Source organism: Silurus aristotelis (assembly GCF_946808225.1).
Source record: "Silurus aristotelis genome assembly, chromosome: 10".
Classification (NCBI taxonomy): domain Eukaryota; kingdom Metazoa; phylum Chordata; class Actinopteri; order Siluriformes; family Siluridae; genus Silurus; species Silurus aristotelis.
In genome coordinates this window covers 22,890,389-22,912,420 of record NC_139583.1, presented here as the reverse complement: position 1 = coordinate 22,912,420, position 22,032 = coordinate 22,890,389, and the positions used below count along the sequence as shown (strand labels likewise).

Below are 22,032 nucleotides of genomic sequence, written 5' to 3'. Positions count from 1 at the left end.
GTATTCGCAGCAGACCTTCAGTGGTTATGGCTAATCGGTGCGTGTGTACATAAACATACATACATACACTGATCAGGCATAACATTATAAACACCTGCCTAATATTGTGTTGGTCCCCCATTTGCTGCCAAAAGTCCTGACATGTCGACCATTAACAGCATTAACTTCTTCAGGAATTTGAACTACAGTAGCCAGCTTTCGAGCATTAACAGCTTCTGGATCGGACCATACAGGTCAGCTTTCGATCCCCACGTGCATCAATGAGCCTTGACCACCCATGACCCTGGGGTTTACCACTGTTCCTTCCTTGGACCACTTTTTATAGATACTGACCACTGCAGACTAGGAACAGCCCACAAGAGCTGCAGTTTTGTAGATGCTCTGACCCAGTCATCTAGAAATCACAATTTGGCCCTTCTCACTCAAATCCTAACGCACGCCCATTTTTTCTGCTTCTAACACAACAAATTTGAGAACAAAATGTTCACTTGCTGCCTAATAAATTCCACCCACTAACAGATGGTATGATAAAGAGATAACCAGTGTTATTTACTCAACGCTCATAATGTTATAATGTCAATGTTTTGCCTGGTCGTTGTGCATATACAAATGTATAGTGAAGATAATAAGCGCAAACCTCAATAAACCACAAGATCATTTTCTAAATTTTTATTAAACATTTGTACACAATAAATACAAATTACTTTACAGCTAATAATATGCAGAAAGAAATGTCTTGACCTGTTCTCTGATATGTCCACTGCAACAACAGTCCAATGTCATAACACAATTCTTTTCCAGCAGTGGCTTTCAAATAAAATAAAACAAAAAGGATTTTAAAAAATAGATTGACAAGCTTATGTGGATAAAACTTTTTTTTTTTTTTTTTTTTTTTTTTTTTGCAGAAATCAGAAAGTGATGAAAGGAGGGAAAAAAAGCCAATCTCTGAGAGGAGCTTTCTGACAGGATGAGCTGTAAACTTTAAAATAAGTTTGATAACATTCAAAAGATCTCAATGAGATCAACAAGAAAACGGGCTGCAAAAAACAAAAACAAAAAAACATGACATGAGGGCAGATATGCCAATTTTTGCCCATTGTGTTGAAAGAAAATCCAAACATACACAATCCTCCAATTCTTTACAAGCACCATTGTTAATGTGATATCATTTACTGTTATTAACACTAGTAACACTAACTTCTAGAAAATGGGTCATTTCTTACTCTTGGAGGAAGAGAATAAATAATAGGGCTGTATTCTTTAGCCATCAAACCCACTGGGGAATAAAACACTGAATTCAATAAAACAGAACAAAACATACACATACAGGCAGCTATGCTACACAAGGGTCCTTTGATGGGATGCAGACATAAACGTCAAAGATACAAAGCCGTAGGGCTTTTGGAAAAAGTGCTGAGATACACGCTATACCGTTGAATGTGGGCATGTGCTGATAACTTGGATGAATGTAAAAGAGCATGGTTTGATTTTAAGAGAAGGCAATCTAAACCTCTGAACAATTCCTAGTTGCAGGTCACAATGTAAGATTTGGAGTGTTTCTAAATTCATGCCTGGGCTTCAGAATTAGTTTTTTGATCGCATTTAGAAAAGTGAGGCATTCTCAGACATCCTTTGAATTTTGCCAGCCAGCCTGAAAATATTTTGAATGTTTGGGAACTTAGCAAAAATTTTTAATAGCAGAAATCATATAAGGTTAGCTTAAACCTAGCTAACCAGTGCTACATATGAATATTGTGAACATTTATGGATATGTATTCAAAATCCTCACAGAACTGTTATACCAGCTAATTACCTTTTAGTTGCGGATTTTGTGAATATCTATCGATATGAATTCGAAGAATTCCTCTCAGAATTCATCAGGTTAGCTCATGTTTAGCCAGCTAATTACAGTTAGCTGTGAGTATTGTGAACTTTTACACATATCACTTCAAAATCTTAAACAATTTAGTCAGGTTCGCCTTGGTTAGCTAACCTTGTTGGCTAGCTGTCTGGCTGGCAGAAAATGCCATTTCTCTCATTACTTCCCACTTCCTTCCTGAAGATTTCCAAGCATGGATTTAAAGACATGCTGTCCGTGGTTTACAATGCTATTAAAAATGCATTTTATATATATATATATATATATATATATATATATATATATATATATATATATATATATATATATATATATATATATGCTACCTACCAGTTGAGGGTCAATAATAATATTAATAATGATATAAACTACAGGCATTCAGTACTTATAATGAAATTGGAGTCGTGCCGGAATTTGTTAATGACATACGATACCGTGATATAAAAATAGAAAGAAAAAACAAAACAACAACAACAAAAAAAAACAGCTGCCCTTTGTAGAAAGGAAAAGCACTTATGACGCTAATTACTACAAAATGTCCGTGACCAGACTGCCAACACACTCCATTAGATTGAGTCTATGCTATTGTGATGAGAGCGCAAGATAAGAATTAGGAAAAGAAAATGAAGCGCTTGAAAGAATGCTTGCATATTGATTGGCATTTGCAAACAGCTCATAAAATAACAGCCTAAAGGCTCGTTCCCAGGGACAATGCACAGCAAAAAAAAATCCTCCATCCACAGTCATTTATTTGATGACTAAATATTAGTTAATACGTACAAACGGCAGTCTTCTTAAGGTCAAGCTGAGAAAAGGAGAATATTATTGTTATTAGTACTGTACTCTGATTAACACGATATGGAGGAGTAATGCATTCGGCTAGAGGAGGTATGCGAGAGGAAAAAAAGAAAATGCAGGATCCAGCCCTCATTCTCTTCAACTCCCTCTCTCCCTCCATACCTCAGCCTTTTACCCTTTTATACACAATTGCCTTCGTCCTCAATTTTGTTTTAAAAAGCATCCACTCAGTTATAATATGTGAAGAAATGTTGCACCTATTCTGAACATTCCTATGACAAACAGTAATGTACTGTACTAATACAACATTAAATACACATGGTAGAACTACACGTGGCTAAAGACGGGGCAAACTTAATCACCCATACCCACTGTACACCGAAAAAATGCCCCCACGGAATCCCTCAATCACCTCCTGATATTGCATTTGTTGCTATTGATGAGCCCGGTGGATAAGAATATGTGCAAGTTAACCAACCGGGCTTTATTACTCTTACATTTTTATGCCATCTTGATTTTGCAGAGCATACCATCATAACTGGTAATGCCACAACATTTTGACTCTACAAATACAAGGATCGCTTTTGGCATGAAAAGGGTTAAAAGGCACCAAACAGTCTGTGACGCCATAAGAGGTGTTTTCCAGGGTTAGCAGGCAAGAGTCTTTGAAATGCAGACCACCTCGTTCAGAGTGCAGGAAGGGTGGCACTAACAGTCAGCCACACTCCTTCAAAGCCAGTAGGAATTTGAGGTCAAATGTAGATGAGTCCCTCTATAATAATAAAAAAAAAATCCTTGCTATTACACCAACGTGATCTCCACTTCCTCGGTTTTGTCCACTTGTCTACGAGAGTGTTGTTTCGGAGGAGGTGGAGCTGCACGGACCTGCGAGGGGGGCAAAAAAAAAAAAAAGCCGTGCTCAATAATACAAATAATATAAATACATTTCATCAATCTAGTACTTTTCAGTAATGTTTATTATTATGATTTATTCATCATATTGCTATAAATACACAATATGGACAAAAGTATTGGGACACCTGACCCTTCTAGCCGTATGTGGTTCTTTCCCAAAATGTTAGCACAAACGAGGAGGCACGCTATTGTATAGGATGTCTTTGGATGCGGTAGATCTATATTTTCCCTTCACTCGAACTAGTAGACATAAACTTGTTCAAGCACAACAATGCCCCTGTGCACAAAGCCAGCTCCATGAAGATATGGTTTAAACGGGTTGGAATGGATCTCGATCGGTCTGCTATAGAGCTCTCACCTCATCACATTGATAGGAATTGGAACAGTGACTGCACTCCAGACCTCCTCACCCTACATCAGTATCTAACTTTTATTTACTAATTCCCTTGTGGCTGATGAACACAAATATGCATAAGCACAGTCTAAAATCTAGTGGAAATCTTACCAGAGGAGTGGAGGTTATTATAACAGCAAATGGGGACTAAATGTGGAATGGGACATTCAAAAAGCACATGAATCTTATGGTCAGATGTCCACAATTTTTTTTAATATAGTAGCTGTTGCTAAATAACTATAAAAAGCTCTATGCTTTCAAGCCTGAGAAAATTGTCATGACACAACCATCATAGAGCATTATCTAGTAATTTTGGACAAAGAAGAAAAAACAGAAAAACTCATTTCACAGATGGCCCAACAGATGGGCAAATTTGCTGCTTGATTACAGTTTCGCTTATCACTATTAGGCTCTAAAGCAAATTACTATTGTAGTTTATCTCAATTTGTAGAATTTTTATACAGAGAACTTGTGGAAAAGTGTTACGACGGGATACATACAGGTCGTAGTTTTCCCGGGCCGGATCCATCAGGTGTGAATCTCGGAGGCTGGGGAAAGCCAGGGCTTTCTGGACTCAAACCAGAAATGTGATCTTTACAAAGACAAAAACAAAAGCTTAGAAATTTGCCAAAAGCAGCACTGCTGTTGGAAAAAAGGCAGAAAATAAAGTATACTTCGATATGTTTGGGTAGGAACTCTTACTGTGTGGAAGGGTTTTGTGCAGGCCGGGATGTTTGTGCTCTCCGTTGACGGACGGTGAGCGAGGCAGGTTGGGGGCGGGGCTACAGTCTAGGGTGCAGGGGGGCTGATCATAGAGGGGTAAAGGAGGCAAAGATGACTGCAGTTTCACACATGATGATACCTGTAGAATAGAGCATGTTACATGTTAACTTCTCAGAACAGTGTAAAGTAATGGAGAGTGTGTTAGAGAAGTGAAGAAAAGAGTGCAAGCAGGGTGGAGTGGGTGGAGAAGAGTGACAGAAGAGATTTGGGATAGAAGGGTATCTGCAAGAGTGAAATGGAAAGTTTATAGGACTGTGGTGAGACCTGCGATGTTGTATGAATTAGAGACAGTGGCATTGAGTAAAAGACAGGAGGTGGAGCTGGAGGTAGCAGAGCTGAAGATGTTGAGGTTTTCGTTGGGAGTGACGAAGATGGACAGGATTAGAATGAGTTTATTAGAGGGACAGCGCATGTAGGACATTTTGGAGACAAGAGGGAGGTGAGATTGAGATGGTTTGGACATGTTCAGAGGAGGGACATGGGGTATGTCGGTCGGAGATTGCTGAGGATGGAGCCGCCAGGAAGGAGGAAAAAAGGAAGACCAAGGAGGCGTTTTATGGATGTGATGAGGGAAGACATGCAGGTATTGGTTTGAAAGAGGCAGATGTAGAGGACAGGAGGGTATAGAGACGGACGATCCGCTGTGGCGACCCCTAATGGGAGAAGCCAAAAGAACAAGAAGAAGAAGACATGTTACATCTCAGGGTGTGCTGTTATTTAAACACAATGCACCAGAAGAATAACCTGCTTATAACAGAGAACAGTGTGATGCTCTTTCTTTGAATGCTTGCAGATGAAAAATAAGGAATTGATTTTTCTTGCAAGTTAAGTAAAGATGTAATTGCATGATATAACATGACAATCTTAGTCGTTGTGTTCTTTACAAAATAATTGTAGGAGCCATGAGTCACAGACCCTGGCATGAATATAGAGCCAATGATACAGACCAAAGTTAACATAATCTGTTTGGCACAAAATGCTATATTAGGCTGCTCATTTATTAAACTTTTACTCACGGACTTCGGTACATGACGGAGATAAAGTACTGCAATGGACAGAATATCATTTAACATCGTTACACTTAATCATCTTCATGCCATTCCCATGACAATGTCAGTAGCTAAGAGTTCAAATTAAATAGCTAAATTGATTCAGTGGCAGATTTGTCCATGTATTTATATGCAGTAGGCAGAATGACAGCTCTATTACAAGATTATTACACATTTGTCCTTAATTTCTGGCTTCCTTTTAAGATCAGATCTAATCATAGAAGTACTGATGACAGAGGAAGTGTCTGTCATCTCGTTACAAACGTGGGTTTTTTAAAAGCTGTCTCAGCACCACAATAATTGCAGGAAGGAAGCGGGCACGCCTGCTCTAATAAGTCCCCAGACATGACGGGCATTGGAGGCAGACAGGAAAAGGGCATGCCCAGTTTATCTGGAACATGAGAGAGAACTGGTGGACAAGGAGCGTGTGTCAGGGCAGTGTGCAAGAAAGCCAGAGAATTAAAAAAACCTGTCATATAAAATGGAACACACATTTGAAGATAGCGTAGTCAATTTCCATAGTTCTGCAATGTTAAATAATCATCGTGTAAACTTTGATAACAAGTGAGTGCTCGCAGTAACACACTGATGCACAGCTCTCCTACCTGAGCATCCAAAGCCCAGTGCGTGTCTCCATTTTCTGCAGTCAGATCCTCCACCAGGACGGATGGAAAGACACCTACTCTCCCATTAAACTCGCCTTCCCAGAATCCATCGTCCTCCTGATTGTCTTTGTTAAGGATCCGGATGACGGCACCCTCTGGGAAGGACAGCTCATCATCGGTCTGGCCCTCATAGTCGTATATGGCCTTTGCAAAACTCACTAAGATAGAGAGCGAGACAGAGGAGAAGATGAATAAAAAGACCAGTAAACAAATACGATGAGATACCAAAATAAGAAAATCTGAAATTTTCATGTTATGGTGTATCACACCTGTTAAAAAGGTGGTAGGCTGCAAAAATAAAAAATGAAAAATAGCCAGCTCTTGATGTTACATGCTCATGTACATGCTAGGGGTGACCCCAAATAGTCGAAGATTCGATGCTCCGACAGGAGGAGCCTGATTTGACTACCAATCTCACACTCGAATCCTCGCAGAGGATCATTCCATTTTAGTTATATGGGGGAGCTTGATGTCCGATTTCACACAGAACTACCAGTTTATAATAATGATATGATGATACTTGTGTAAATAAAAATGTGAAAAGAAAGAAGTTTTTAATAAACAATTTTTTAACGTGCGTGAATAAATCCACCTCGTCCTTTGACAGATTTAAGTTTCACTTTCCACGATCCGGGACCGACACAGGAACATTTTGGCGGGAGGAATTTAAATATTTAACAATGTCTGGGGAATTTCTTTAAGTAAATAAATGTTTGATTGTTTTTCGGTGCTTCTTCATGTTTAGTTCTGTACGTCATGTCTTTATAAGGCAATCTTTTAAGACTGCCTGGTGTCATCGTCTTTTGAAGATTTAATCTAGACATACCTGAAGTGTGTATAGGATTAAATAAAAGGAAATGTTTGTGTTGGTTTGCAACTTACTATTGGAGTCACCGTTGATACTGCCTGAGGCCAGCTCAGGGTCAGTGGAGTTGCTTGACGTGTGTGAGCGCGAGTCCAAAGCAGAAAGCGATTGGAGCATGCTCAGTATGCTGTTAGAGGAGGGAAACTGCAGGTACTTCTCAGGCACATAGCCCACGTGACCTGCCTTATTCCGTGCCTGGAATAACATGGACAAACGCACACACACACAAACACACACTTACTGACCCCAAAAATCTTAAACTGTACTATAATCAATTAACTGGCCAGAATTTTTGGATTAATATTTAGTCACAGTAGTTCAGTAGTACAGTAGTGTTTTTTATATACGTATACATTTCATATTACATGTCCATATTCTCAATCTGACAGATTTCTATACAGCTAATTTAATAGGCTTGTGTAGGTTGAGATTTACAAAACAGTAAAGTTCATTAAAAGTGTTTAATGAATTATGGTGACTTAATAAGATCAGGGCAACTGCACCTTACTGCTCCTAAGGGAGCAGTTGATTGCTGGTAGTTACCATCAATAGCAACACGTATGACTAAAAAAAAAGGGCATGGAATGAAGTGTGCTATGGTACATGTTTAAAAATGAAGAATGTTTACTTTGACCCAGTCCTCCATGTCTCCATCCTCTATGACCTCGAGCACCTCATGCTCATCGATGGTCAGCTCGTCTGGCTGTGAAGCCTGAGAGAGAGCAAAAGTAAGAAAAGAAAAAAAATAGAGATAGAGTGTGTGTGTGAGTGAGAGTGTAATGCTAATATTGGAAAACCTCTTCAAAACATTGTGTGATTTAATACCACTTTAAACAAATTCAGGTTGGCTACTCCTCGTGACTCACAGCTGCATTTGCGTCACACCTACGAATGGCTTCCTACAGCACGCAGTGAGCAGATTTTTCTGAATATACTTTCTCCCGTCAATAAGCATAAGGATGTGAAATAGACTTATGAGCTGTTTGTGAAGTTGTATACGCTGTATACACAAAATCGTTTTTGTGATCATGAGCTGATTAGCTAACTACCTGGTACTCAGAATAGCTTGGTTGCTCACTAGGTATCTAACAGCATGAAGCAATGAGCTTACATCTGCTGTCATGTAAAGATAAAGCGGCGTACATAGAACCAAGACGATTGCCTCTGTGTACACCTAGAAAGAGCTTGACCAACGTTTTCTCTGCTTTGAAGAAAAACTGTGTCAGAAGGATGAAATGCCTTTAGGGTGTCCTCTTGCCCTGCAATCTACAGGGACTCAGTCATGTAGCCCTCAAAGGGTCGTTTATCAAACTTCATTTGATCAGCAATGGTTTTGTAATGACAGTAACTAGGATTAAGTCGAGGCTGAAATTGAGAATGAACTGAAAGGATACATAAAACCCCACTAGAATAAAACAAAGAAACGAGTGTTTGTGTGTGTGTTGTGGTACCTTGTAAGAGTAAAGCACTTTACAGGTAAGTGGGTAGTTCCTCAGTGTTCCTGAAGGACTAGAACTGCTGTCGTCAAATTGCTCCATGTTCTCCTCCAGTTCCTCGCCTTCGTCACGGTCCAAGTCCACGGTGGTCTACAAAAAACACAGGAGCATAGTTCATTTAGAAAACACTCTCACATGACCCTGGCAGAGGGTGTCTCTAGATTGTTTGCACACCCGCTGTCAGAAAAGCTACAAGCTTAGATCTGTGTGAGAATGTCCAACAGAACAAGGCCACGTCTTTATCTGTCATTGGGACACAGTTTTTCAGTCCAATTCCCACCCACCTGACTGGCCATTCGATTGGACTACAAGAGATCAGGTGGTCATGACCCAACCCCCTGTTGACCAAAACATTTAATCAAATTAGAAAACTAAAAAAACAAGTAAGAATTAAGATCAGAACAGGACAGGGGTTTCAAGAACAGAGAGGTTTTTGTAATGCTTGCACAGAGAACCTAAACCATAAAATGCAGATATCTGCTTGGAAAAACACTGGGGAGAGATTGGGTAATAAATTGATCTAAAGTAAGAAACAGTGTGTGAAACAAGCAGTCGCTGGGCATCTGTGCTGGAATAACACTAAATAAATACTCCAATGTTGACCTGGTAAAGTGGAAACATTGGGAGAACAATAGATTTCCTGTGATACACTAGACTGTTCCTGGAGTCTCATTTGTCCTTTAGAGGATTTACATACATGTGCCACCTGGTTTGTGAAAGAATGAATATGCAAATACAGGATTTAAGGGCACCACTGTTGAAAAAAAGCTTCCTTTCAAAGAATTTATTCTGAAACTTAATGTACTGGTAATCATTCCATAGCAAAAAATTGGAATTAAAGTAGTTATAAAAATGATATGTATTCCATCAAAGAGGAGAAAAATTATCTAGGTTTTTGTTCTGTTTGTGAAACAGAAGATTCAAGCAGCATTTTGACCACTGTTTACATGTGGCATTCAGATACAAAGGAATGTTCCCAAATTAAAGATTTTCTCTGTTTTGGCCTTCTGTACACAATGTGGCGGTGTTGTGGTGGTGTGGCTGTAGCTATCGATTATTTTATTAATCCAGAATTCTACTGATTATTCTGATTAATCATTTTCTTTTTTAAATGTAATTTTTATTAAAAAGCAATATTAATATCAAGAGAAAATAAGACAGGTCTCTAAAAATGAACAAGTAATTTCCTCTGCTTCATCTGTTTTCTCTAGGGATCGGAGGCTTAGCTTGATACCATGCGATTCTTTTGATTGTTTCATTTTCAATGTGCAAAGCTTTCTGCCACTACAGAGGGGTAACACTAACCGATTGGCTAAAAAAATAAATAAATAGAAAAAAAAAAAAAAACGCAGTGCTCCGTGTGTAGTTAAATAGACTAAACAATTTTTTTGCGACTCACTGGAGTTACTCAAGGAATCGTTTCAGTCCTAGTTTTCAGTTAACAAAAATTGAGCTTTTTGAAAACTTAAATTTTTCTGTGTATCGGTCTAAATGCAGCATCATCACAGCATCATGGATGTTTGCATTCACTTTGATGCTCTGATCAGTGACTCACTGATAGAGATTTCAGACCCTACTGCGTATTCCATAATATATAACAAAAACATTTACAAGGCACGAGATTTTCTTGCGATACAATCATTGAGATCACAAGAAAAAAAGTGGTGATAACGAGAAAACAACTTTCTTTACGTCGAGAAAATTGAGTCGTGATCCTGAGAAAACAACTATGTCGAGATCGAGAAGAAAATTCAGGTGTGATCGTTAGAAAATGAAAATGAAATAAATATTATAATGCATGGCCTTTTTCGACAACTCCATATTGATATGCTCATAGCTGCTAATGAATACAACTTTTTTCCCTTTTCTAAGCCTTTTGACCATAGATTTTGGAGGGCAAGAGGACATGACTAATAGCATAGCCTCAAACTATCATTGCAATGAGCTAATATCATAAACCAGAGTTGGCAGGCTTCAGCAAAATGTCCAAAATGTGTGTTTTCATTCTAATGCTTTACCAGCCCCTATAGACGAGCCGCCACTCTCTTTTAAGCACTTCTTAAATACCTGCTTCTCATCCAACTTAAAAACTCAGGTCAGAAGATTCCAAACTTCAAAACGATTTGTTGTTTAGCGAGTTATAAGAGTCGATTCAATTCACTATTACGATGCTTTGTCTGATCCATGACCTTGGTTTATGAATTCTATGTTTATAGAACAAACTTAAAGTAGCCATAAAATATGACTATATCCGTCTGACTTTTTCTTTTGCAGTGTCTGCAATATTCACCCTTAGCACAAGTCTTTTCTCACTTGCCTGTCCCCGTCTCGCCCTTATTTGCACTGCTATATTTATTCCGTCTCTGCCTCTGTCTGTCTCTCTTTCACTACGTGCTGCAAGCGGACGTGAGGTGAATGCTAATTGAATTGGAAGGACAGCCTGAGGAAAGAGCACAGGATCCAAGACAAGAGAAGAAACACTACTAAAATCTGACCTCATGCTTACTTTCCTGTCCTCATTAAAAAAAAGGAAAAAAACAAAAGCAGACAGTCAGTTTGTAAATCCTCGCAGTCAAGCTATTGATGAAAGTAGTAAGGAAAATGGCAGATAGGATTATGAGAATGTATTCATGTTTGTATAAACATGATAATTGATAATTGTGAAGTGACGAAACTGAAAAAAGATACACACTAGTCATCACTGCACTCATTATACTATATGTGTGATAAGTGTGAACTTGTGGGCCTTAGAATGTGACGTAAACGGCAGATCGTAATGAAATGTGGCACCTGACCATCGCCAGTGATTACGATGTAATCAGAAGATAGCAGCAGTGTGTGTGTGTGGGAATCACTGACGTTTTCATACTAAAGCTCATAAACATCATGAAGCAAGCGCTCATCATTCAGCCTGTCGAGTCTAAAGAGCGCCATTCTTCTCTCATCACCTGTGGCATCAATCTTTAACGATCGGCTCAGCGCTGCTATGAAAGCATGATGAATCACTGGAAAAGTGAAAAGTAAAGCCAGCCCCCTTTGTCTGAACGCTAGTCTCACCTTAATATCAGCAAACTATCAAAGTGTTGGTTCATGAGCATGAAAGATTGCCCACAAGGTTATTATAGGACGGTTGTGAGCAGTGACAGGGAACTGTCATTAAAAAGCTGCTGCAATGTTTAAATACAGTACAATTAATTATATGAAAAGTGCTTACTGGGAGCGAGGGATCGTGGGTAGTGTGGGTGGGCAGCGATGCCCAGCGCTCATTCTCCAGCTCTTCCATCACTTGGTTCATTGCGCTCTTTAGCCACGTATCCACGGAAACGCCTACCTGTCTGAGCAGGTCCAGGCGAGCCTCTGCTTTGAGCTTCACTGTCTGGATGATGAATTAAAAAAATGAATATCAGATTCACATACAGACACACAGTAAGTCATTTAAAATCACTTTTACTAAAGCATGACCCGCACGAACGTTACAAACTTCCAAGAAAAGAAGCGTCATTCTTTAATATTTAATGCTATATTTAAGTCCTCTCAGCTCCCGACTGACAAATGCTGCTGTTGTCCTGTTTTTATGACCAACCACCAAAAAACCCTCAAAGCGAAAAAAAAATTCCTCACGTTGACCTTTTTCTTTTTTCTTTAATTCCTCTCCTTACCAAAGATTATCCATTAGCTCCAAATGGAGCAATTAAATATTCATCAGAGACTAATGGCAGATCGGTAGAGCGAGAACTTATTTTAGCTGAAGAATGAGAAACGTTAAAGTGATTTGTTTCAGGTTGCTTTCATGGAAAGCGCTCCATTTGAATGATCCTTTTAAGCACAGCGAAACGGCTTGAGAACATAAATATTGTAAGTACCTTACGGGCTATAATACAACATTATGCAGACGATTAGCAGCTAGAACTCAATAACAGAGACAGACTGCAAGGTTTAGTTTGAGCCAGAAGGGGGAGCCAAACATGGGTCAACTTTGATCATTTAAATTGATTGTATTGGATTTATTTTTTGTTTCTACAACTTCAGCATGCAGTTCTGGTTTTATAACTGTTTGGCGACACTATTTAGTGTATTTAACTATTAAATGTTTAAGAAATTGTTTAGAAAAATAACGAATAAAGTGTGCAGTGTGAAAGGGGGAAAAACATGTAACAGGAATCAATTCAGGTAAACAGACAGGTTTATTTCTTACTTTCTTCTTACTATTCTATTATATTTAATAAGCTTATATGCTTCTTGTACAATACAAACAACTATTTGCCTGAAGGCAGCTGTTTGTATTGTACAAGAACAATTACACTGCAGCCTTTAATTTCTACTCAGCTGGCTAGTTGTCCTACAGCTTGGTTTCAACATTAGAGTGACTTTATCACAATAAATCTTAATGTTGGTAGACTCCTGGTGAGCAGCTTTTATATATTTATAATTGTATATAGCAATATTGTGTTGATCCCCCTTTTGCTGCCAAAACAGGCCTGACCCTTCGAGCATTAACATTAGCATTAACAGCTTCTAACAGCTTCGGGTCAGCTTTTGATCCCCACGTGCATCAATGAACCTCGGTCATGGGTGACAAAGGGCCAAACTCTCAAATCCTTACACTTGCCCATTTTGTATGCTTCCAAAACATCAACTTTGAGGACAAAATGTTCACTTGCTGCCTAAAAAATCCCACCTACTAACAGGTGCCATGATAAAGTGATAATCAGTGTTATATACTTCACTAGTCATAATGTTATAATGTTATGCCTGATCGGTGTATATTCCTCACTCCATGTTGTTTGTAATATTTGAATGATTTATTATCACTCTTGGTGTCACCCAACGAGGAAGGCTTCCCTTTTTTTTAAATCTGGTTTCTCTCAGGGTTTTGTCCTCAAGCCATCTAAGGGAGTTTTTTCTTGCCACCCAAGATGTCCCAGGCTTATAAATTTAAATACAAGTTAACTTTGTCTTAAAGCAGCTTCACAGACTGTAAGAATTATAAAACAATGTCCATTGTTAAAAATGCTTTAAAAAAAATTTATTGAATTGAAATATTTTGCTCTATTGTACTGTCATGGTTTTACAAGCATGGCTAAATGTTATTGTAGTGTTGCATTTACAGTCCATAATTCGATCTGACTGAAATCAGAATGCTAGTGTTCAGATTTCTTCGAGTGACATCAGATTTTTTAAAATCAGACCAAACAGATATGCACAGTATGTACAGGTAACTCTGGTCTTTCTGAGTTGCGCACACACACCCCTAATCCTTACCTCAGCTTTACGAATGTGCTCTCTGGCCTCCTCGATTTTGAATTCCAGGTCAATACGGCTCTGTTCTGTAGGAGGGGTCCCTTGTCTCTCGCACTCCTCCAGCGTCTGCAATTACAAACCCATCACTGATGGTCAATACACATTGCCCATCAGCCTCACACTCAGCATTTATCGCTGTAAATGTGGTGCTTCAAACGGAAACAATTTCTTAACTGGAGCAAAAAAATGACAATGTACTTCTGAGCCTTTATCTACCAAACCACTTTGCCCTATTGTATTTAAGCACTAAACCAAGTTGGGACATCGTGGCCAAAGCTTGGGTCCTAACAATACTAGCTGTGACTCTACAAGTGCCGTGAGACAATATGAACCTAAAGGAAGCAATAATGCCTCCTGGAAAGTGACTCTTCTCTGATTTGATCTCACCCCCATACCATTAACATTGCACTTGGACATTAATTGCACTTCAGTTTAGCTCTGCAGCAACACACGGGTAAAAGCGCAACACTATTAAATTCATCTGCGATACAAAATCACAAAATTCTTTTTTTTTTTTTTTTAAACAAAATGTAAAATTCAATGGACAACAATCACTTATTATAGTCTTATTAAGTCTTCATTTTAATCTTTATTCAGCATTATTACCTAGAGAAGTAGTAAAGTAAGAGCAGCAAAGGATTTGCTTTTCAGTGTGACATGTCATCAGCCAGTGGCTATCATTTTTTTTGTGTGTATAATACAGTGCAATATTTTACACATTGATGTGATTGGCTTTTTGCTCTGACACAGAATATTCCCCATAATGATAGTGGGCAATAACATAATGCATTTATACTTAAGTAACATAAAACCTTAGACAGGACTGTGAGTGTGTGTGTGTGTATGCGTGCCCTACCCGTTTATAGTGAATGATGTTTTTGTGCTCTCGGGCTACACGTGTCGCCCATTTCCTGGCCTCCTTGTTGAGGCTGTGCTCCTCCGTGGTACCTGTTTCTGACTCCAGTTGCCGGCTCTATGACGCGCACAGACACACAAACACAAACCCTTTAACTGACGCACATGAACTTACAATTTTTTGTCCAACTATATGATCATATTCGTTGAATGAAGCAGATCCTACACAATATTTAAATTCCTTTCCCTCTTTGAACCACTGAACAAATAACCAAAAGAACATGCAGGAATGAAGGAGACAGACATGCAGAAAGACAGATCATAATCAAGACCACGTGAATATCTATGGTGTCTAAGAGTTCTTTAAAACCACAGGGAACAGAAATTGTTAGTGTTAACTGCCTATTTTTGAGTGTTAAATGCCAGATACTATCTATACTATCTCCCATTTCCCCAGACTGCTCACGAGACCGACCTTTAAATACATTTATTTTCAAGTACTCATAAGAAAACACAAGCAAACATGTGCTATTACATGCAGCTTGGTCTGTTAAGACTTATGCAAAGTGATTATTGATTTTATATAATATTATACAATATAATTTTGATCAGCTATTTATAGTGAATAAGGTTATGAGCCATTTCTTTGATTGTAGTACAGATTTTTTCCCAATTGCAAGGTAAACTGAAAAAATTATGATATACAATAATAAAAAAAATAACAATTTATTGTCCGAGCAAAATGACAAAAAATAAATAAAAAAATTGCAGGCGGGTTTTCATTACTAGAAGCTATGTAAAAATAGTCATATAGGGAAAGATGTAGCTCAGTGTTTAAAAGTTTGTAATTTTGTTTAGAAGTTGTTGGTTCAAATCCCAGCACTACTAAGCTGTTGGGCCCTTAATCAAGGCCCTTAACCCTGAATCTTTTAGAATTTGTAGAAATGAGATAACTGTAGGTTGCTTTAAGAGCTATATTGAATATACATTAAATATAAATACTGTGAGTGCAACTGTAGCAATGAAGATTAAACAATGAACATATAGGCAGTGCAAACAGTGTTGGCAGTAAAAAATGTACGAAGAAGCAACTTTTGGAACTAAACAGCACTGGCATTAAGATTAAAAACAAAAATTTAACAGCATTGGTTCGAGGAGCGCTTCTGGACTTGCTGCCATCTGTATACTGTATATATAAACTATACTATATACTCAATACTGTATAAACATTATATAATTTAAGTAAACTACATACTCTGTTTTTCACACATCTCAATCGCACTGAATGTTCTAGCATTTAAAATTGAATTAGGGAGTAAAAATGATCGTTTTGATTGCAGCAGCTTCATTAGTCGCCGTCTCATCACCTGAGGTAAATGTCAATGAATCTGATGGGATTATAAACTCATGTTCACATTACATAGGCTAATGTTTATTTAGGTGTTGTGTAGGACTTTACCAAATCATGAGAAAAGCACACAGTAAAGATTTTGGGCATCTTCAGATTGACTGTTTTTACCACTGCATTAAATTAACCGTCCCTTTTAGATAACATGACCCAGTGCAAGCAGACAGCCAAGGCAGGATTAAAACACAGCCCGAGTCTAAATATTTTAATTATTGACCGAAAAAACCCAATTTTGGTCAAGCAGTAAATATTATAGTATTTTTTCCAGCATCAGTAAAAAATTTAGCCAATGCTTATACATTATATGGACAAAAGTATTGTGACACCTGACTTTTCCAGACACAAGTTTTTCCCCAAACTGTTACCACAAACTTGAAAGGCATACAATTGCATTGGATGTCTTTGGATGCAGGAGAATCATATTTTCCCTTCACTTGAGCTAGAAGATCCAAAATTGTTCCATCATTACAACACAAGCTTCATGATAATATGGTTTACATAGGTTGGAGTGGAAGATCATGAAACTTAAGTGGCCTGTTATAGAGCCCTGACCTTCTATCTACTGAACAACTTTAGAATACACTGGCTCGCTGACTGCACCCCAGCCCTCCTCATCCTACATCAGTATCTGAATTTACTAACACCCTTGTTATTGAACAACACAAACCTCCACAAGCACACTCTAAAATCTAGTGAAAGATCTTCCCAGAATAGTAGAAGTTATTATAACAGCAAATGGGGACTAAATGTGGAATAGGATGTTCAAACACTTCATACAGGATGTTCAAACTCCTTTACCCTCCACATGCTTCAGACAATAATACATTAAGTGCAGATCATCAGAAACCTCACACTCAGGCTGGGATCATAAATACATGAATGATAAAGTCAAACTATATGCAAGGCGTTGCTTCGATAAGACTTCCTGTTAAGGTGTGTATGTGAGCGTGCATTCTAAACGGTGAGCTATTAAATGTCTTTGTCTGGATGAGGATCAATGCAAACTGCATTGAACAATTGAACGGCAGAAACCCGACATCATTCACGGGATGCAGGAAGCGAAAAGTGCTGACTACATCAGATAGTGCTAAAGACAAACACTTTAAACAATTACTTTTTTTCCTGCTGTGTTTTTCTTGGTGGCTGCCTGTGTAAGATTTCTGATTAACCTCAACCAGAAAAGCACATTTTGGAGTGACATCGTACTAATGATTTCTCCAATGATTACAGAGACATCCACATTAGCTTTGGGCATTTACATACAGCCGTGAATACATTTTAAATCGAGAAGCATTAGAACGACTATTTTATCAGAATAATTTAGACATAATCTAATCAAAAATGGCTGCACTTGTTATCACTCTAATTAGGCACTTGTAGCACACCCCATATTTATGTTATAGATAATGCAAACTCTATTTATGTGTCTTTTATCTAACAGGTTTTATTAAACACTCACATCAAGATTTAAGATATCATTAGTTTCCCAGATTTAACTGCTTTGAAAAAATAAAAAATAAAAATACAAATAAAAATCTGACTGTATACAATAAATACAGTCCTGAGCAGAAGAAAAATGCTGCCTTTAAAATAAATAAATAAAGTTCAAATTTTTCTCTAAACCACAGTAGACTGCATAATGTCAATATCTGGTATGACAAGCTGTTGCCTTTAAAACTGCACCAGTAGTCTCAACACACAGCTTTATAAAGAAATTAGCTGCTCAGTCTTTCTAAGCATCTTGAAGAAGTTCTTCTGGACATCTGATTTTTATTTCATTATTATAATTTTTTTTTTTAAATAAAGTCTTATTACATCTAAAGAATATTGTGTAACATTACATTTCCTCAGTACTAAATCTATCAAAATTTCTACTCTACCCTCTATATATGATTATATACCAAGCAACTTCTTTAGTCTGTCTGTCTGTCTGTCTGTCTGTCTGTCTGTCTGTCTGTCTGTCTGTCTATCACAAAAGTGTATATTTAGTTAATAATATAACAGTACATATGAATATATTGATTCGCGCAGGATCCTCTGAAATGCTGTTGGAATCAGTGCTGTGAGTGTGTAATGAGTAGCAATATTACGTCATGATTGTAACAGTATGTTATAAGATCAGGTCCTCAATACTAAAATTGGTGGTATAGTTTTTGTTGTTTGGCTGAACCAGTCAGAATTGAGCTAATATAATCCCTGGTTTTAACCACATTTGCTGATAGGACTTTGTAATTCACACTGCAAATGCTAAATCAATCTATTTGCAAAGACACCATTTGGCTCTTTTAATGAAAACAATCCAAAAAGCTGCATATTTATTAAGGCAATAATGTAAGCCATTGGTTTTTATTTCTATCACCCACACACAGAATACACCTCTATCCCATTATTGACTTAATACATACATACAGGTAGTCCCCTGACATGCGATGGAAATGTGTTCCAATGAGTCCATCATAACTTGGAAATATCGTAAATCGAGACATGGCCTAGACTACCGAGTAGTCTTTAAGAATAGAGATCAGTATGGGGTAGTATACTGTAATTGGTTGATAATTTAACCAATTACAGTACATCATTTAACAAAACAGACCAATTTAGTGGAGGGTGGAGTTTTACGCAACTGCGGCATTTTCATCGCATGTCGGGGGACTATCTGTATTCATGTATTAAGTCAATAATAGGATAGCGAGTGTGCTGTAGAGGTGTATTCTGTGTGTGGGTGATAGAATTGAAAAACGTTGGCTTTTGGTAAATCATTGGTCCTGGTTTTATTGACCATGAAAAAAAAATATTTGCAAGTTTTACTGAGAAAGGCATCTTCAAAAGAATAGCACATCTTGTCCAGTTTTACATTTTTGCCTTAATAAATATGCAATTTTTGGATGGTTTTTATTAAAAGAGCAAAATGGTGTCTTTGTAATGACGTTTGCCTGCCGTGTGAAATCGAATTTTTTTTTTTTGTTTTTTACAAATTTGTCACGCTATGATCATCGTAAGAGAAAATTTTTTTTTTAAAGTCCTTTCTATTTTTTCTTGTACATATTGTTAAAAAATGTTTTTTGGTACATTTCTTGGTCTACTGAACTGACATTCCATTATGTCTTTTCATTATGTTCACGGTTGTCCTGCATAAGTAAGGGTTATGCTGCAGCAAGTTTTTTTTTCTGTGAGTTTGGACCTTTTCTAATTTTGTGTGCACGAGTGTATGTTCTTGCAGTACAGAATACAGTTGCATGATGGGAGCTCGTTAGCCACGCATCTCTCTACCTGGGCCAAGGTCATTCTCATCACACTGACTGCCGATGGCTCAATGTCCACCAACTGCTGCACGGAGTTTAGAGTCTGAGTGAGGAATCCGCACACACACATACACACAGAGGCAGCACAGGGAAACACAGTTAAAAGAGAAAGAAGGAAAAGAGAAAGTTAGTGGCAGGAAGTCAGTGTCAAAAGATAACAAGCTATCAGACAGTACAATTTAGTCAGGATAAATTCTAGTAGCAGAAAAGCCCTGCAACAAACATATAAGCCTTAGTGCAAAGCAGAAAAGAAAAAAAGCGAAAGATCAGAAAAGATTTGATTGTCAAAGTTAAAAATCCGACAGTGTTGACGTGGGTGGGAGAAGATGAAAATCGCCGTTGTGACGGAGAGATTGAAGGATAGATGAAGAAATCTACAAAAGAACACTTATGCAGCCTGAGACAAATATAACAAACAGGACAGCACAAAGAGAAAAAGGAAGAGAAATAAGAAATATGGGAGGGAGAGAGAGAGAGAGAGAGAGAGAGAGAGAGAGAGAGAGAGAGAGAGAGAGAGAGAGAGAGAGAGATAGAGAAAGATGGCATTTCTGTGAAAGGGAAGTGAGTGAGAAGGAACAAAAAGAATATAGAAATGCAGAAAAAGACAAGAAAAGAAAGATGGAGAGAATAATGAAGTGGATCTGTGAGAAAGATAAAAAAAGTAACTGTAATATCATGTGGATGAGTATATTTCCAGGAAAAAATTGCATGAGGACAAACAAGCTTTATTTAATGAGAGTTTTATATATATAGTAAGAAGGAGATAAAGAGGGAGAGAGAGAGAGAGGGTTTAATCATAGCTGTCGCTATTTAGTCACGCGAGTGTTTCCGACACATCCGGAGGTGTCTGCATAGGGTAAATATAGACAGTGAAGATGAGACTGCTGACTCTGTGTGTGTGTGTGTGTGTGTGTGTGTGTGTGTGTGTGTGTGTGTGTGTGTGTGTGTGTGTCAGAGAGATGAGGTTTTTTTTGCCTAAAGTGTGGCATGATGCTGAGGTGTATAGGTGTGATACTCATGGGTGAGAAAGAGATAAAACAAAAAAAACATTGCAAAGGTATATCTGCTTACAGAAAACACAAAAGGAACCCTTTTTTATTTTTGCTGTTTGTTGCTCTCCCAAAGGCTGATACTGTTCTGGAGCTTCAGTTAGTCTCATCCAACCTTTATTGGTTTCCTTCAGGTTTTCTGTTTTTCTCCCATGTTCTCAAAATATGTTGGAAGGTGACTTTAAGCTGCCCCTCAGGTATGAAAGCATGTGTAGAAAATGTGTGTGTTGCCTTGGACTGATAGTATAGTGATACCCAGTGCTCATTTAACTCATTTGCCATACATTTTTAGTCCCCCCCTTAACACTGTCCATCAACAGATAAGGACCACAAGCCAAGATACTACTGGACAAAGCACTGTTTCAGAAAGAGAAGCTCATCTACACTACATCATACGATGTACTTACTGCGTCACTGTCACACGGCTGGAACTGAAAGTCCTGTGCTTTGTGGAAAATGGGGTTCTCCTGCAGGAACAGCTGCTGATTGAAGTCCTGCCCCACCTGGATTAAAAGAAACAACAACAGTTAAAATGTGTGTGCTTTTGTGTGCATTACGGTTAAAAGAGAAATGTTTGACTTTTTAAATTCAAATCAAATTAACAGAATATTTATGTATTTCAAAACGACAAAAAGTTCAAATGTTCCATATTAACAAGTGATCAATTACTATGATTGATGATTAAGGGCCTTGCCCAAGGGCCAGCTTGGTGTTTTTGGGATTTGAACTCATGAGCTTCCGATATTAGTTGTTCATCTTAACCACTAAATTACCACTCATATATAAACATACACACACACAAACACACACGCGCACACACTCTGACTCTGACTCTCTCTCACTTAGGGACGAGCGCCGGTTTGCAAGTAGAAGGTGGAGCCGGACGCGCTCTTTTTCAGTGTCTGGCGACACAGAAAACACACAAATGACACAAATGAAGTGAGACAAGAGCTAAAATTGGGCTTTGAAACAACAAGAAAACACAGAAAAAATACACGCTCTAACATCGAGACAGCTGAACTCCACTGGGAGATTAAGTCATCTCACAAGGTGGGAAATGCATATATCTTGGAGGCGCCCCAACGTATTGAAAGAATTTTTTTTAAATAACATCATCGGAATTTGGGGACTACCTATATATGGTGCACACAAAAAATTAAATGCTGCACACATCCGGCAATTAAAACGATCCTTGTGAAAACATAGCAAAGTTAATACTTTTCAAGTTTATATAAATACAGTATATATACAGGTCCCAGGTGACCCAGGTGAC

At 38.1% G+C, this 22,032-nt stretch overlaps 1 protein-coding gene across 2 annotated transcripts in view; it reads right to left on the bottom strand.

Annotated features, from left to right (window-relative positions):
- Positions 1 to 654: 654 nt before the first annotated feature.
- Positions 655 to 22,032, bottom strand: part of fchsd2 (FCH and double SH3 domains 2) — a 94,321-nt gene continuing 72,943 nt past the window's right edge. Inside the window, exons 10-21 of one of the 2 annotated variants that reach the window (XM_083552955.1) lie at positions 21,167 to 21,262; positions 19,679 to 19,753; positions 15,002 to 15,118; positions 14,107 to 14,211; positions 12,059 to 12,220; positions 8,800 to 8,934; positions 7,977 to 8,060; positions 7,366 to 7,543; positions 6,424 to 6,641; positions 4,689 to 4,848; positions 4,487 to 4,578; positions 655 to 3,562 (exon numbers count right to left, since the gene is read on the bottom strand). In XM_083552955.1, coding sequence (XP_083409081.1) covers positions 3,479 to 3,562; positions 4,487 to 4,578; positions 4,689 to 4,848; positions 6,424 to 6,641; positions 7,366 to 7,543; positions 7,977 to 8,060; positions 8,800 to 8,934; positions 12,059 to 12,220; positions 14,107 to 14,211; positions 15,002 to 15,118; positions 19,679 to 19,753; positions 21,167 to 21,262 — 1,506 coding nt within the window. In that variant the 3' untranslated portion in view covers positions 655 to 3,478. The remainder of the gene's footprint in view (positions 3,563 to 4,486; positions 4,579 to 4,688; positions 4,849 to 6,423; positions 6,642 to 7,365; positions 7,544 to 7,976; positions 8,061 to 8,799; positions 8,935 to 12,058; positions 12,221 to 14,106; positions 14,212 to 15,001; positions 15,119 to 19,678; positions 19,754 to 21,166; positions 21,263 to 22,032) is intronic. The other variant, XM_083552956.1, reaches the window with a different exon arrangement.